This window comes from Diadema antillarum, unplaced genomic scaffold (genome assembly GCF_040938485.1).
Source record: "Diadema antillarum isolate AM-2024a unplaced genomic scaffold, OU_Dant_1.0 seq00000007_RagTag, whole genome shotgun sequence".
Taxonomy (NCBI): Eukaryota; Metazoa; Echinodermata; class Echinoidea; order Diadematoida; family Diadematidae; genus Diadema; species Diadema antillarum.
Window position 1 is genome coordinate 1,211,032 of NW_027271129.1, and position 18,969 is coordinate 1,230,000.

General features: G+C 39.5%; 1 protein-coding gene and 2 pseudogenes across 1 annotated transcript; all 3 read left to right on the forward strand.

The window, feature by feature from the left end:
* Nucleotides 1-941: 941 nt before the first annotated feature.
* Nucleotides 942-1,905, forward strand: LOC139724945 (uncharacterized; annotated as a pseudogene).
* Nucleotides 1,906-2,461: 556 nt separating this feature from the next.
* LOC139724946 (uncharacterized) lies at nucleotides 2,462-4,502 on the forward strand (annotated as a pseudogene).
* Nucleotides 4,503-4,894: 392 nt separating this feature from the next.
* LOC139724947 (uncharacterized) lies at nucleotides 4,895-5,566 on the forward strand. The gene has a single exon (XM_071636064.1). It carries the CDS (start codon nucleotides 4,895-4,897, stop codon nucleotides 5,564-5,566), a length of 672 nt encoding a protein of 223 aa, XP_071492165.1.
* The last annotated feature ends 13,403 nt before the right edge of the window (nucleotides 5,567-18,969 follow it).

Below are 18,969 nucleotides of genomic sequence, written 5' to 3' on the forward strand. Positions count from 1 at the left end.
CGTTAAAAGCTAAAGCCTCACCTCGACCAGAACTTTACACACCCTTAAAGGAACACATCGAAAATGCTTGCTCGATGTTTTTGCCTTTTTCGTTATTACCGTTAAATATAAAATCTGCAGGAAATTCGGGGGAAACTTTTATAAAACGCTAATTCCATTTCATTACTGTTATATCAAACTCCCTTACGCAAGTATGGAAATTACAAGTTTCGAAAGAAATTACCTGATCATAATAGGCTGATCAGTAAATTTTGGGAGAGAAGCAAGGGGGATCCCTCCAGTTTCATTCAATTTGTAAGGCGTTTACACGCCAAATTGGCAATTTTTAATGATATGCTCGGCCCCCGGCAAAGTTACTATAGCAACCGGGGCCACGTTAGCCTTCGTACCGCCATTGTTCGATGCACTTTGCCCCAGGCAACAACGTGTTAAGTTCTCGGAACGTTTTTACGGTCCAAAACTCCACTTGTGAGATCGTCTATCAACCAAAAGATGGGAAAGAGGAAGACAAGGGACAAAGGACAGGATCCACCACCCAAAAAAGTCAAACAGACGTCAAAGGCCAGCAGAAAAAAGGGCTCAAAGTACTGTCACAGATGCAGAGGCGCCAGGCAATCAGCAACAGGTCAACCCGCCTCGTACGCGTACACGTAGACGTAATGGCGGCACAAGCGCGGCTGCTGAAACGACAGCACCACAACGGGAGCCATCTGCGGCCCAGGCAGACGTGGCGGTCGGAATGACAGGCCAGCAACCGCCGCACCCACGAACACCGGGTGAGTTTCCTATGCATATGCTGCTTGATTCACAGCAAGCCCCAGTCAATCAGTCAAACAACCTAAACAGGCAACACACTGAAATAGACGGTAGATTGTTGGAAGGGACGAATAGATTTGTTACCAACCCCACAATCCCTTCCTCTTTCCCCTCCATAGTAACCAATGCGAATTTCCTCCTGGGAAATATGGAAAGAGGGTCACAACCCAGTCCTGGCCAATGTGCCGGGAGGTCAACCCGGTGACACAAATCCTGATCAACAACAAAATGAACAACCCAACCACACAGAGCCCCAGGCCCAGGGCCTGCCACAAAACCTTCAAAGGCCAAGTACGGGTACTCATATCCACAGTCACACCTACCACCAACACCAATCTCCCCTGCACCCGGCTGGGGACAGGTTGGGCACATCCATCCCCCACAACATCCGAGGAAAAGATATGGAAGGGGGAATTCATTGATTTGAATTTGTTGATAGACAACCAAGACCATGCAACCCAGGTTATGCAGGACATGGCAGAACAAGAGCGGGCCAACCTCACAGTAGCACAAGTAGATGGGACCTGGGTATTTAAAGCCGGTCACCCCCCCCCTACCAAAAACAAGATTTTCTCCATCGAGGCATGGACAAATGCATTTCTTGTGTACATGAGCATATATATTGAGGCACACCCCACAAGCACACACGATCTGCTCAAGTACTGCCATCTGATCCGCTCTGCTGCCTCCCGCTACCATGGCCTTGGTTGGAGGGACTATGACAGAGAATTTCGACACCGCCTCCACAGGAAGGGGGGTTCTTGGGCAATAATGGATGGCGAGCTATGGCTACTCCATGTGGTTAGTGGGGGGTCACCTAGGATGACAAGGGGGTTCAGTTATCCACCACAATCTACACGAGAGACCAGGGGTACAGAGAGGAGGCGATACCAGCCCCTCGCAAAGCCCAATAGGAATTTTCGACCCTCCACCCCCCGCACACTACAATACTGCTATGACTTCAACAACGGCACATACAGGTACTGTCGATACATGCACAAGTGTATGCAGTGTGGAAAAAACGGTCACAAAAAAACACAGTGCCCAGGCAAGCAACCCAATGCAGGAACCCTCAAACCATCCCAGTAGAGTACTCTATTGTGACACAGGGAATAACAGTACACATCACACTGGAGAGTCACCCCCAATTCATCAATCGAGTAGCAAAAAGGGTTATAATGCACGTGTGGGGAACTTGAGATCACTAGCACCAACACCCATCATACTGGACAACCTGAAACCACTATTGAACCAATACCCAAACAAAGTAGCAGCAAGAATGATTCTCACAGGTTTTAGTGAAGGATTCAGATTAAACTACACAGGTCCACGTCTGCCGGTAGATCTGCCAAACTTGAAATCGGTAGAAAACAACAAAGAGGAAGCGTTGAGGAAAATAGAAAATGAAGTCAAACTGGGACGGTATATGGGCCCATTTAGTACAAGACCACTAAAAAACCTGAGATCCAGCCAAATTGGTCTAGTACCCAAAAAAAACCCTGGCAAATTTAGACTGATTAATCACCTCTCATATCCAGAGGGCTTCTCAATTAATGATTTTATTCCAGACGAGTCCTGTGCAGTAACATATACAACGTTTGATACAGCAGTCAACCTGGTAGCCTCAGCAGGCGTGGGAGTGGAAATGGCAAAGGAAGACATAGAGTCAGCATTCCGCCTGCTACCCATACACCCAGACGACTTTGAACTACTAGGTGTCAAATTCGAAGGGAAATATTATGTTGATAAGTGTCTACCAATGGGGGTCCGCTGTGCACCAGCATCCTTTGAAACCTTCTCCACATTCCTTGAATACTGTGCAAGGAGGCAAAGCCAATGTGAGAACATCATTCATTATGTTGATGACTTTTTGTGTGTAGGCTCAACCCAGAAGGGAAGAGTGCCCTGCTACAAAATGATTCAGGCCCTGCGGGATGTTTGTACCGATTTGGGAGTCCCATTAGCAAAAGGGAAATCAGAAGGGCCCACCACATGTCTGACGTTCCTGGGCCTAGAACTAGATTCGGTGAAAATGCAAGTACGGGTTCCCCTGGAGAAGATCCAGGTAATTAAACGCAAAATCAACAAGACTCGGTCAGCCAAATTGGCTACAGTTAAGGAAATTCAGTCCATAGTTGGCATGCTGAACTTCATATGCAGGGCAGTACGCCCTGGCAGGGCCTTTCTCCGGAGGCTAATAGATATGACTAAAGGACAGACCAGAGGAGATAAGCAAGTGGTCCTTTCAGAAGGGGCAAATGAGGACCTGGGAGTTTGGTTAGAATTTCTAGAAGGTTACAATGGGGTGTCTGTTATCCCACAAGAAGAATGGGTGACAGATGAGGACATAGACCTCTACACAGATGCAAGCGGGGAGATAGGCTACGGTGGCTACCTCAATGGCAAATGGTTCAATGGGAAATGGCCATCGCAGAACATAATTAGGACCACATCCATAGCATGGAAAGAAATGATCCCCATTGTGATTGCAATGATGGTATGGGGAGAGGAACTCAAAGATAGAAGGATACTGTTACACACAGACAACATGGCGGTTAAACACGCGGTCAATAAGCAAACATCCCCATGCCCACAAATAATGGCACTTCTGAGAAAGTTGGTAGTAACATGCCTAGTAAAAAACATCTCAATCAAAGCAGTCCATGTCCCCACCCAGGATAATGGCATTGCTGACTCCCTCTCACGATCCCAGGTCGATCGCTTCAGGAAACTGGCCCCAATGGCAGCGGTACACCCTACTCCAGTTCCAGCAGGGATATGGCAGATTTAGCTCAAGAAGCCCACAGACTGCTTGGACAGGCATTGGCAGAAGGGTCACACCGGGCATACCAAAGGGCGGTTAACGCATTCCAGGAATTCCGTAAAGATCACCACCTGGACCTGTCATGGCCAGCACCTACAACACAAATCATCTCCTTCATAGCTTTCCTCTCCATTAGAGGTAAAGCGACATCAACCATCTCACTTCACGTAGCAGCCCTGTCATACATGCATAAAATGCATGGCTGGGCAGACCCCATTGATCATTTTGTAATAAAGAAACTACAGGAAGGGAGCAGGAGAGACAAAAAGAAGGGAGATGATAGAAGGCCTATCACACAGGATCTACTCAAAAGGATGATCCCCTAGTACGACTGGTGTGCAAATCCCAGTATGAAGCAATAATGTTCAGGGCCGCATTTCTCCTAGCCTTCTTTGGGTTCCTACGCGTGGGGGAGTTCACAGCCCAGCAGAAACATGAGATTACAGACAAAGCACTAATCAGAGATGACATTCAGATAACCCAAACCCCAGGACAATTCATGTTAGTACGCATCAGACAATCCAAAACAGACCAATATGGGCAAGCAACCACATTGAGAATAGGAGAAAATGAAAACAAGGAGATATGCTCAGTGTCGAACATGACAGCCTTTTTACAGCTGAGGCCCCCCATGAAAGGGCCACTGTTCTGCCACACAAGTGGTTCCCCACTCACCAGGTACCAATTCAGTGCAGTTTTGCGAAAAGTGTTGGCATGCATAGGTGCAAACCCAAGCCATTATGGCACCCATTCATTCCGAATAGGAGCTGCAACCACAGCAGCCATGGAAGGGGTACCAGGGGAACAAATTATGGCCATGGGGAGATGGTGCACTGATGTGTACAGGAGGTACATACGGTAAATTTGGCAGCAACTTCTTTTAAGGAGATCAAGGCCCAGAATAATAGCAAAAGAAAAGGGAAGGAAAGAAAAGAAAAGAAAAATGGATTCTGTTGAACAAAACCCCCCCCCCAAAAAAAACCAAAAAACAAAACAAAACAAAAAAAACAAAAGAAAAAAAAACAAACAAACAAAACAAACAAACAAAACAAAACAAAACAACAAAGAAAAAAAGGGAAAAAAAAGCAAAGACAAAAAAGAAAAAAACAAACAAACATACAAACAAAGAAGAGAAAATAAAAGAAGAAAAAGCAGTAATAAGCCATAAGAGGCTAAATAGTGATGGTGTCAATCACATAATATGAGATCATTATAATAATCCTCTCTTTAGCAGTAGCATAATTAATTGGGGATATGATATGCACTTATATACAGATAGGCCCTCTATTACACAACAATTATGTTACGTGTAGCACAAGATACTGCCGGCTGTCTTATTTTGTCATTTCAGGGCACCCTAACATCTGGATAATGGGTGACAGCATCGTGCGCAGAGCCAAGGAGAGGGCCGCAGCAACACGCCAGCTCCAGCTAGGCACACCATACACCATCCAGTGGCATGGCCAAGGGGGCGCAAGACTTAAGGATGTGGAAAGGATGGTGAACAACGGGCTGAGGTATTCTGCTCCCCCATCAATAGTGGTGCTTCACTTGGGAACCAACAACATTGGCCAAATGGATGCATGTAGCTGCAGGGCCGCAATCAGAACAGCCCTCAGCACACTCAGAGCCAGGATGCCACAAGCTCTTATCATGTGGTCTTCCATCCTCCCTCGCCTGGTCTACCATGGGAAGCGACCAACAGGTCATACTAACCAAGATGCATTGGAAGGTGTGCGCATATCGCTTAACAACTACGCAAGACGACAGACAAAGCGCATGGGTAACGCCTCAATCATCATGCACAATATTGCCAGGAGCAATCACCAAATGTTTATCAGGGATGGCGTCCACCTGTCGGACCAGGGATCAGACATCCTAATTGCGGACCTTGCCCTGGCAATCAAGAAAGCACTATTCCAATAATAAGTCAGACTGGGATAGACCGAAGGTACACCGCTGCCCCCCTCCCCCCTCGTTCAGTATGCAGTTGCTTATGAGAATGATACACAAATAGAGGGGCCAGGGCCGCCTGGACAGTCGGTCATGCCACAATACATGGCAATACAGCCTTGAAGCATGCATGATATATTTACATCATATCATATCGTAATTTTATATACACTGTTTGTATATTTAAGGCGTTGTTACATGAACATCAAACACCCGATAAAGGATAACCTTCCTGGGGACATTGCCACTGGGGGCATAGTGGTGGAGTGGAAACTCGGTCGCACAAGCGCAGTATAGTGGGCCATAGGGGAATTTTTTCCAGCGTAGTACACACACACAATATTAGCTATAAACGCCATTGCAACTTGCTGGTTTTTCGCCCCTATCACCGCTGTTCCACCAGTGGCAATTTTCAGCCCAATTTTATTCGTAGAATAACTTAAAGCCAAAGCATAGTTTAAGGACTTTTTAAAAAACAAAATCCCTAATTGGTTCTAGTGTATAGAGTTTTATGAGTTCTTATAGTCCGGTGAATATGTGATTATTTAAGGTTCATAAAATGTAATATCTCGAGGGGACCTTGAGATTCTTTCTAAAGGATTATATACAGAGCTCCCTCTAGGGGCCATTTAGTGATTATTCAAACCCTGTTATTTAAAGTTACTACAAGTGTTTAATCTTATTTTTTGGTTCTGGACACTTATTTGGAATGTGGATTATTTAGTTTAGAAAGGAGGAGAAAAATTCACCCTTTCAAAACAGAACTATATTTTGGCTTTAATAATGGACAAACTGAATGCATGGTGGCCCAGAGAGAGACTGGTGCTCCTCAACTTATTTGTTTAGGAATCAATGGTTGGTTTTAATATACTATTTGTATACTTTATTATAGTAACGATTTAAGGTATTTAAATAGAAAGGAAAACTGCCCCATTAAGGAAGGCAAAAAAAAAATTGGGTGGAAGGTGGCATTAAACTTCTCTGGGCCCCTATACTTCATAAAGAATAAAAGCTAGCACCATCCCGTTGGCGTAATTGCGTGCTGGGACGAGGTACAATCGCCCAGCAAGTGACTACACAACCCAAAACCGAGACAAATACGTTTTACTATGGTGTCAACAATTATTCATTTATTCAAATGCTCCAACTGGTTTAAGCTCTACCTTTAATGGTAGTTTTGATAACATTGATGAGAAGTGCAAAATGATTACATTAGTGCTGAGCTTGAAATGCCCGTCCATAGATGATGTTTTAAATCTAACTGGCCGTGTTATCAGCAGTGAGCCAAAGATAAAATGTTGATCATTACAGCATATTATTGAGTGAGCAATGAGCATATGGTTTAGTGCTCAAACATTGTTTAGTGAGCATATTGTTTAGTCCAACTTATGTGTTCAAACGTATTGTTAGCGTTTATTGTCAAACATGACAATTTGTGTATACTATGTGAGTTACATTCAAGCATTGACTGCGGGCAGAAATAAACCATCAAGCAATGGCAACCAAGGGTCCACAGTGCTTTCTTTACAAAATAGCGTTTAAAACTGTCAAATTGAGAAGAAATTCACCAACGGTAGATTGTACGAGTTGTGCTTATTATGATCTGAGTAGACTTCGTTACCGTTGCGCGCTTATTGGCATCTTTTTGCAATAATACGTCAATCGCCACTTTTTTTTTTAAATTTTGAATGGGAGTTTGCTTGAATGACCTGTAACAAGGACAGTTCGATTTCCAATTGTTACGGCAATCTAAAGTAGTTTGGAGAAAGTAGCAAAATTTCGAATTTTAAGAATGTAGACTCATTACACGGAATTATATCGTTTTAAAACATTATCGTGGCCCAAACCTATTTTGATCGAAATCGGCGGGATTGTTACAAATCACTTACAATACATTGCGTCATTAGTAGTAATGACGCAAAGATGAGAAACCATAGGACACGCAATTAAAGATAGAGAAGAAAAAAGGCATTTAATTCGTTCTATTTACTTTCAAATACTTTGGTACTTGTGACAAACTGCAATAGATTATCAAGCATCTTATCTTGGTCATTTATAATTCATTTGCATTCATAACACACTATTTTTTGAAAATTAATTATTTCGTTTACGTTGCACGAAAATTTGACGGTTTTCGGTTGGAAACGGTTTCAAACCCGTTTTCAATGTATTGCCCGATTAACCCAATAACGGATTTTTGTCATTTTGTCGAAAATTTCATTATGCGCTAATCCGATTTTATCACCGTTATAATACCGAGAGTCATTACACAGACTAATATCGTTCTAAAAAACATGACCATGAGCCAAAAATTGTCTTCTTTAATCTTGATTTGTGGAAAAACATACTATAAAATCACTATTTTCTTGTATTCACGCAGTTTCTTTGAAACTTGTGAATTGCATCATAAGAAATTAAAACAAAATTCACAATTCACTGATTTAGTTCCTTTCAACAAAGAAGAAAGAGCTTTGTACCTAATTTACAAAATTTGCGGTGAGTGAAAATATTGTTACATATAATCTACTAAAGGCCTATATTGCGTCATTGGTAGTAATGACGCAAAGATAAGAATCAGGCATCTGAAATTTGTCATCTGAAATTGGTCATTTGTCATTCGCGAATTCATAGCGTTCTGTTCTTGATAATCAGTTATTTTGTATACCTTGCACGAAATTATAACGGTTTTACACGAAATTATAACGGTCTTACGCGTTGGTAACGGGTTCAAACCCGTTTTCAATATGATGTACAATTGCTCATTTGTCATTCACTTTAATTCATAGCATTCTTGATTTGGGAAATCAGACTATAGAATCACTATTTTCTTGTATTAGCGCACTTTCTTTTAAACTTGTGATTTTCATTTTAAGAAATGAAATCAAGATTCACAATTAAATGTTTTGTTTCATTTGAACAAAATAGATTTGCGATCAGATTGACAAAATTGGCGAGATTGCACGAATATTTGACGGTTTTACGTTAGAAACGGTGTAAACCCGTTTTCAATGTAATATACGATTTGCCAATAATGGATTTCTTTTTTTTTTGACCGAGTAACAAAGTAGAAAAATTGACAGAACGAATCGAAGGAATTTTCTCTCCTTAAAGAGTCTGTACAGTACTCATTGAGGTGGGAATTCATGCTTTTACATTTCTAAGTGAGATAATGAGAAACCTCTTATTAGATGATATGAAAGAGCATGTAATTTCAAGGATTCAACGTTTATTTGATGAAAATCCTTTTTGAAAGGGCTGAGATATCCAAAAAAGTGATAATCATAAAAGACTACAGGCCACGTTTTTACTTAGGATCTCTTTGTTTCACCTTGTTTTTGGATATCTCAGCCCTTTCAAAAAAGATTTTCATCAAATAAACTTTTGATACACCTTAGAATTGCATGCTCTTTGACATCTCATAGAGTGATTTCTGAATATCGTGCAAAACGTTAAAAGCTAAAGCCTCACCTCGACCAGACACACCCTTAAAGGAACACATCGAAAATGCTTGCTCGATGTTTATGTCTTTTTCGTTATTACCGTCAAATATAAAATCTGCAGGAAATTCAGGGAAAGTTTTATAAAACGCTAATTCCATTACATTACTGTTATATCAAACTCCCTTACGCAAGTATGGAAAGTACAAGTTTCGAAAGAAAAAGTGTTTGAAACTGTCAAATTGAGAAGAAATTCACCAACGGCAGATTATACGAGTTGTGGTTATTATGATCTGAGTAGACTTCGTCACCGTTGCGCGCTTATTGGCATCTTTTTGCAATAAAACGTCAATCGCCACTTTTTAAAAAAAAATTTGAATGGGAGTTTGCTTGAATGACCTGTAAGTAGGCCAGTTCGATTTCCAATTGTTACGGCAATCTAAAGTAGTTTGGAGATAGTAGCACAATTTCGTATATTAAGAATGTAGACTCATTACACGGAATTATATCGTTTTGAAACATTATCGTGGCCCAAACCTTCTATTTTGATCGAAATCTGTACCAGTTTCTTTTAAACTTGTCAATTCCATTTTAAGAAATGAAATCAAAATTCACAATTAAATGTTTTGTTTCATTTGAACAAAATAGCTTTGCGATCAGATTGACAAAATTGGCGGGATTGTTACAAATCACTTACAATACATTGCGTCATTAGTAGTAATGACGCAAAGATGAGAAACCATACGACACGCAATTAAAGATAGAGAAGAAAAAAGGCATTTCATTCGTTCTATTTACTTTTAAATACTTTGGTACCTGTGACAAACTGCAATAGATTATCAAGCATCTTATCTTGGCCATTTATCATTCATTTGCATTCATAACACACTCTTTTTTGAAAATTAATTATTTCGTTTACGTTGCACGAAAATTTGACGGTTTTCCGTTGGAAACGGTTTCAAACCCGTTTTCAATGTAATGCCCGATTTACCCAATAACGGATTTTTGTCATTTTGTCGAAAATTTCATTATGTTTTAATCCGATTTTATCACCGTTATAATACCGAGAGGCATTACACAGACTAATTTCGTTCTAAAACATGATCGTGAACCAAAAATTGTCTTCTTTAATCTTGATTTGTAGAAAGACATGCTATAGAATCACTATTTTCTTGTATTCACGCAGTTTCTTTGAAACTTGTGAATTGCGTCATAAGAAATGAAAACAAAATTCACAATTCACTGATTTATTTCCTTTCAACAAAGAAGAAAGAGCTTAGTACGTAATTCACAAAATTCGCGGTGTGTGAAAACATTGTTACATATGATCTACTATAGGCCTATATTGCGTCATTGGTAGTAATGACGCAAATATAAGAATCAACCATCTGAAGTTGGTCATTTGTCATTCACGAATTCATAGCGTTCTGTTCTTGATAATCAATTATTTTGTATACCTTGCACGAAATTATAACGGTTTTACGCGTTGGTAACGGGTTCAAACCCGTTTTCAATATGATATACAATTGCTCATTTGTCATTCACTTTAATTCATAGCATTCTTGATTTAGAAAATCAGGCTATAGAATCACTATTTTCTTGTATTAGCGCACTTTCTTTTAAACTTGTGATTTGCATTTTAAGAAATGAAATCAAGATTCACAATTAATTGTTTTGTTTCATTTGAACAAAATAGATTTGCGATCAGATTGACAAAATTGGCAGGATTGCACGAATATTTGACGGTTTTACGTTAGAAACGGTGTTAAACCCGTTTTCAATGTAATGTACGATTTCCCAATAATGGATTTCCTCTTTTTTTTGACCGAGTAACAAAGTAGAAAAAATTGACAGAACGAATCAAAGGAATTTTCTCTCCTTAAAGAGTCTGTACAGTACTCATTGAGGTGGGGATTCATGCTTTTTTACATTTCTAAGTGAGATAATGAGAAACTTATTAGATGATATGAAAGAGCATGTAATTTCAAGGATTCAACGTTTATTTGATGAAAATCGGTTTTGAAAGGGCTGAGATATCCAAAAAAGGGATAATCATAAAAGACTGCAGGCCACGTTTTTACTTAGGATCTCTTTGTTTCAATTTGTTTTTGGATATCTCAGCCCTTTCAAAACCGATTTTCATCAAATAAACTTTTGATACCCCTTAGCTTAGAATTGCATGCTCTTTGACATCTCATAGAGTGATTTCTGAATATCTTGCAAAACGTTAAAAGCTAAAGCTTCACCTCGACCAGAACTGTACACACCCTTAAAGGAACACATCGAAAATGCTTGCTCTATGTTTGTGTCTTTTTCGTTATTACCGTCAAATATAAAATCTGCAGGAAATTCAGGGAAAGTTTTATAAAACGCTAATTCCATTACATTACTGTTATATCAAACTCCCTTACGCAAGTATGGAAAGTACAAATTTCTAAACAAAAAGCGTTTAAAACTGTCAAATTGAGAAGAAATCCACCAACGGCAGATTGTAAGAGTTGTGGTTATTATGATCTAAGTAGACTTCGTCACCGTTGCGCGCTTATTGGCATCTTTTTGCAATAAAACGTCAATCGCCACTTTTTTTTTTAAATATTGAATGGGAGTTTGCTTGGATGACCTGTAAGTAGGACAGTTCGATTTCCAATTGTTAGGGCAATCTAAAGTACTTTGGAGAAAGTAGCACAATTTCGTATATTAAGAATGTAGACTCATTACACGGAATTATATCGTTTTAAAACATTATCGTGGCCCAAACCTTCTATTTTGATCGAAATCTGTACCAGTTTCTTTTAAACTTGTCAATTCCATTATAGGAAATGAAATCAAAAATCACAATTAAATGTTTTGTTTTATTTGAACAAAATAGCTTTGCGATCAGATTGACAAAATTGGCGGGATTGTTACAAATCACTTACAATACATTGCGTCATTAGTAGTAATGACGCAAATATGAGAAACCATACGACACGCAATTAAAGATAGAGAAGAAAAAAGGCATTTCATTCGTTCTATTTACTTTTAAATACTTTTTTACTTGTGACAAACTGCAATAGATTATCAAGCATCTTATCTTGGTCATTTATCTCTCATTTGCATTCATAACACACTCTTTTTTGAAAATTAATTATTTCGTTTACGTTGCACGAAAATTTGACGGTTTTCCGTTGGAAACGGTTTCAAACCCGTTTTCAATGTAATGCCCGATTTACCCAATAACGGATTTTTGTCATTTTGTCGAAAATTTCATTATGGGCTAATCCGATTTTATCCCCGTTATAATACCGAGAGTCATTACACAGACTAATTTCGTTCTAAAACATGATCGTGAGCCAAAAATTGTCTTCTTTAATCTTGATTTGTAGAAAGACATGCTATAGAATCACTATTTTCTTGTATTCACGCAGTTTCTTTGAAACTTGTGAATTGCGTCATAAGAAATGAAAACAAAATTCACAATTCACTGATTTATTTCCTTTCAACAAAGAAGGAAGAGCTTTGTACCTAATTCACAAAATTCGCGGTGTGTGAAAACATTGTTACATATGATCTACTACAATCCTATATTGCGTCAATGGTAGTAATGACGCAAAGATAAGAATCAAGCATCTGAAATTGGTCATTTGCCATTCACGAATTCATAGCGTTCTGTTCTTGATAATCAATAATTTTGTATACCTTGCACGAAATTACAACAGTTTTAGGCATTGATAACGGGTTCAAACCCGTTTTCAATATGATATACAATTGCTCATTTGTCATTCACTTTAATTCATAGCATTCTTGAATTGGAAAATCAGGCTATAGAATCAATATTTTCTTGTATTGGCGCACTTTCTTTTAAACTTGTGATTTCTATTTTAAGAAATGACATCAAAATTCACAATTAAATGTTTTGTTTCATTTGAACAAAACAGATTTGCGATCAGATTGAATAAATTGGCAGGATTGCACGAATATTTGACGGTTTTACGTTAGAAACGGTGTCAAACCGGTTTTCAATGTAATGTACGATTTCCCAATAATGGATTTTTTTTTTTTGACCGAGTAACAAAGTAGAAAAAATTGACAGAACGAATCAAAGGAATTTTCTCTCCTTAAAGAGTCTGTACAGTACTCATTGAGGTGGGGATTCATGCTTTTTTACATTTCTAAGTGAGATAATGAGAAACCTCTTATTAAATGATATGAAAGAGCATGTAATTTCAAGGATTCAACGTTTATTTGATGAAAATCGGTTTTGAAAGGGCTGAGATATCCAAAAAAGGGATAATCATAAAAGACTGCAGGCCACGTTTGGATCTCTTTGTTTCACCTTGTTTTTGGATATCTCAGCCCTTTCAAAACCGATTTTCATCAAATAAACTTTTGATACCCCTTAGCTTAGAATTGCATGCTCTTTGACATCTCATAGAGTGATTTCTGAATATCTTGCAAAACGTTAAAAGCTAAAGCCTCACCTCGACCCGAACTGTATACACCCTTAAAGGAACACATCGAAAATGCTTGCTCGATGTTTATGTCTTTTTCGTTATTACCGTTAAATATAAAATCTACAGGAAATTCAGGGAAACTTTTATAAAACGCTAATTCCATTTCATTACTGTTATATCAAACTCCCTTACGCAAGTATGGAAATTACAAGTTTCTAAAGAAAAAGCTTTTAAAACTGTCAAATTGAGAAGAAATTCACCAACGGCAGATTGTACGAGTTGTGGTTATTATTATCTGAGTAGAATTCGTCACCGTTGCGCGCTTATTGGCATCTTTTTGCCATAAAACGTTAATCGCCACTTTTATTTTTAATTTTGAATGGGAGTTTGCTTGAATGACCTGTAAGTAGGGCAGTTCGATTTCCAATTGTTACGGCAATCTAAATTACTTTGGAGAAAGTAGCACAATTTGGTATATTAAGAATGTAGACTCATTACACGGAATTATATCGTTTTGAAACATTATCGTGACCCAAACCTTCTATTTTGATCGAAATCTGTAGCAGTTTCTTTTAAACTTGTGAATTCCATTTTAAGAAATGAAATCAAAATTCACAATTAAATGTTTTGTTTCATTTCAACAAAATAGCTTTGCGATCAGATTGACAAAATTGGCGGGATTGTTACAAATCACTTACAATACATTGCGTGATTAGTAGTAATGACGCAAAGATGAGAAACCATAGGACACGCAATTAAAGGGGAAAGCTAGTAACTGATCAGTGGGAATCAGTGGAAATGCTGGGAGATGATTGTTCCAATCCTTATGGGATTCATTCAAGAGTTCATTGTATATCTATTGTTGTGTGAAAATGATTTGCTTCAGAATGGTCTCATATTCAAGTAATGTGCAGTTGAATGCTTTCTGCTTAGCGTCCCTGGTCAGTGACGGAGCATTAATCTGCACATTACTTGAATATGAGACCGTTCTGAAGCAAATCCTTTTCACACAACAATAGATATACAATGAACTCTTGAATGAATCCCATAAGGATTGGAACAATCATCTCCCAGCATTTCAACTGATTCCCACTGATCAGTTACTAGCCTTCCCCTTTAACGGTAATAACGAAAAAGACATAAACATCGAGCAAGCATTTTCGATGTGTTCCTTTAAAGGTGTGTACAGTTCTGGTCGAGGTGAGGCTTTAGCTTTTAACGTTTTGCAAGATATTCAGAAATCACTCTATGAGATGTCAAAGAGCATGCAATTCTAAGCTAAGGGGTATCAAAAGTTTATTTGATGAAAATCGGTTTTGAAAGGGCTGAGATATCCAAAAACAAGGTGAAACAAAGAGATCCTAAGTAAAAACGTGGCCTGCAGTCTTATGATTATCCCTTTTTTGGATATCTGAGCCGTTTCAAAACCGATTTTCATCAAATAAACGTTGAATCCTTAAAATTACATGCTCTTTCATATCATCTATATCATCTAATAAGAGGTTTCTCATTATCTCACTTAGAAATGTAAAAAAGCATGAATCCCCACCTCAATGAGTACTGTACAGACTCTTTAAGGAGAGAAAATTCCTTTGATTCGTTCTGTCAATTTTTTCTACTTTGTTACTCGGTCAAAAAAAAAAATCCATTATTGGGAAATCGTATATTACATTGAAAACGGGTTTGACACCGTTTCTAACGTAAAACCGTCAAATATTGTGCAATCCAGCCAATTTTGTTATTCTGATCGCAAATCTATTTTGTTCAAATGAAACAAAACATTTAATTGTCAATTTTGATTTCATTTCTTAAAATGGAAATCACAAGTTTAAAAGAAAGTGCGCTAATACAAGAAAATAGCGATTCTATAGCCTGATTTTCCAAATCAAGAATGCTATGAATTAAAGTGAATGACAAATGAGCAAGTGTACATCATATTGAAAACGGGTTTGAACCCGTTACCAACGCGTAAAACCGTTATAATTTCGTGCAAGGTATACAAAATTATTGATTATCAAGAACAGAACGCTATGAATTCGAGAATGGCAAATGACCAATTTCAGATGCTTGATTCTTATCTTTACGTCATTACTGCCAATGAATCAATATAGGCCTATAATAGATTATATGGAACAATGTTTTCACACACCGCGAATTTTGTGAATTAGGTACAAAGCTCTTTCTTCTTTGTTGAAAGGAAATAAATCAGTGAATTGTGAATTTTGTTTTCATTTCTTATGACGCAATTCACAAGTTTCAAAGAAACTGCGTGAATACAAGAAAATAGTGATTCTATAGCATGGCTTTCTACAAATCAAGATTAAAAAAGACAATTTTTGGTTCACGATCATGTTTTTTAGAACGAAATTAGTCTGTGTAATGACTCTCGGCATTATAACGGTGATAAAATCGGATTAGCCCATAATGAAATTTTCGACAAAATGACAAAAATCCGTTATTGGGCAAAGCGGGCAATACATTGAAAACAGGTTTGAAACCGTTTCCAACGGAAAACCGACAACTTTTCGTGCAACGTAAAAGAAATAATTAATTTTCAAAAATGAGTGTGTTATGAATGCAAATGAATGATAAATGACCAAGATAAGATGATTGACAATCTATTGCAGTTTGTCACAAGTACCAAAGTATTTAAAAGTAAATAGAACGAATGAAATGCCTTTTTTCTTGACAAATGACCAATTTCAGATGCTTGATTCTATGGCAAAAAAAATCAAAGAGGGCCGTTTCGGATTCGGACTAGGACCACTGGGACTCGAAAGCACCAGCCCAAGAGAAGGCCACTTGCGTCCCGAGACCGGCCGCACGGCCGCAAACATGCTGCATCAAACCAGGAAGACACGCCCTCCATTTTGCGATAGTCACCTGGCAGGCGGCAGACGACAGCCGCCCCCGCCGGAACTCCGGGGGAGCAGAGGGGCGAGCACCGCCGTCACTTCGGCAGCTGCACGCCGTCGCCCCAAAGTGAGTTTCTGTCCACGCCGGACCGGACGGCAGCCTGCTTCAACCATTTCCAACCCTTCCTCGTGTGCCAACGGCCAAAGCTGGACCTTTTCTTCTTCTTCTTCTTCTTCTTCTTCTTTTTTCTTTTGGTGGGGGTTGTTTTGCTTTCGTTTTTCTCCCCGTCGTCCACTTTGACATATTTTTTTTTCTTTTCTTTCAGCAGGAGGAAAGCTGGTCGAGTCCTGACCTGACCAACTGATTGCTAGGGGACACGCCCGACGCATCTCCGGTCACACACGGACATGCCAAGCGTCGACGCCTTCCCTTCGTCTCCTCGTGGGCTGTTTTCAGGACGTGGGCTTTCCAGCGGAACGGTTGCTGCCTCGCCTGCCGGAACTCCGGGGGAGCTTCCTGTACAACACCGCTGTCTTTTTCGGCAGCCCCGAACTTTAATACATGTTTCTTTTCTGGCCACTCCGGTGCCGGGATGGTGCCCGATTCGACTTTAATTTATTCCCACAAGACTGCAAGGCAACAGCCAGAGACACACATACAACGCACACACACACACACACACACACACAGAGCAAAGAAGAGCAACAAAAAGAACAAAGACAGAACACAGACTGCAGAGTTTCATCTCCTCGTGGTCCGATTCATCGCAAGCAATCGAGAGGAACGCTATGAGCCACAACTCCGGGTAGGGAGCTGAGGGACAACAGATGGGAGCTCGCCTCTTCGTGCACTCTCTTCCACCCCGTCGGCTTTTCAGCGGGACGTTGACCGTCTGTCCCGCCGGAACTCCGGGGGAGCTAACGGTGCAAGCACCCAAGCACCGTTGTCCTTTCGGGGACACTACACTTTCTCTTCTGGCCACTCCGGTGCCGTAATGGTGCCCGATTCGACTTCAACGTTCCCACACGAACACAGACAGACATCCACACACACAACGCACGCACGCACATGCACACACACACACACACACACACACACAGCAAAGAACAGCAACAACAAGAACAAAAAAAAAAAAAAAAAACCAGAACACAGACAACGAAAGTTTCATATCCTCGTGGTCCGATTCGTCAGCTTCTCTTCTGGCCACTCCGGCGCCGTACTGGTGCCCGATTCGACTTCAACGTTAGTACACGACCACAGACAGACATCCACACACAAAACGCACACACACACGCACACCCACACACACTCACACACAGAGCAAAGAAGAGCAACAACAAGAACAAAAACAGAACACAGACAGTGGAATAGCGAATTGTTCATGGGAAACCAGCTCTGAGGAGGTCTTTAGAAAACTTGATTGACCTCAGTTACACCAGATTTTTTTCACAGGTCCTCCTGCGGAATGTGTATATAAACTGTCTCATGTTTATACTTTATGAGAAATTCTCATTTGTCGACGAAGTGTCGTCAAGAGTAACTCCTTTCAAGACTCCGAAAGTGTCGTACAGCCTTTTATCAAAAATCCTTTGTTTATGCAGGCTCAGAAAACTGGAATAAGCTCCCCGAACCTGCCCACTTTATAGATAGCATAGCATCATTTAAATACTACCTTAAACACACATAAAGGGGTTGCTTATTCCCTGTCCCTGATCAATTGACGAGCACCCACTGTTGGAGTATCTCATCACCTCTCCTCTCCCATCTCTTCTCTAAAGTACATGCGCTTGGGCCACAATATTGAAAGGAAGCAAACATTTTATCCCTGTAAGGAGCAGATGTTGCACGATTGAATGAACGGATTCTAAAATATGTCGAGGGCAATTAAAAGCATTGCACTGACAACTAAGGGGACCCCTGTTCATAAGACACCCTCATTTCCACAGCAGGATGAGTGGCAGCTGCATACGTGATATTGAATCATTTCCTCTCTTCTTTCTAGATGTTATTTTTGTTTTATCGTATTTCCAGATTCTTGTACATGTGCGTTCACTTCATTTTTATATTTCACTGTATCACGTGACCCGTTGTTAATCTGCCGCGATTATTTATTTTTAAACAAATTGTTCTCTTATTGTTGGTGTTGTTACTGTTGTTGTTCATGTTCCATGGATTTTGTAACGAAAACAGAGCCCTGAGGAAGACCGGCAGCTATTTAAATACTTGATGTGTGTGTGACCACTTTATATCGTTTGGAAATGTATTTGTTTATTTTATGCCGTTTATATATTTCATGCTGATCAGGCTACTCTGGATAAAGTATATATATATATATATATATATATATATATATATAACATACTTTATTTCCATTGCAAATTAAAGCATGTGATGAATATTCCTAGGATACTACCTGCCCACAGGCAGGTAAGTACAAGGAAAGAAATACAGTGGACCCGGTCCATCACACCACAATTGACAGTTACACAAATATATACATGTATACAAGTACATTTACACACAAACATGATACATGAACAGCTGTTTCAGGACGAAAAGAAAAAAAACACTAAAATGAACTTATATCAGCATACATTTAACCTAAGAAACACACACACACACACACACACACACACAAAATAACTCTAAT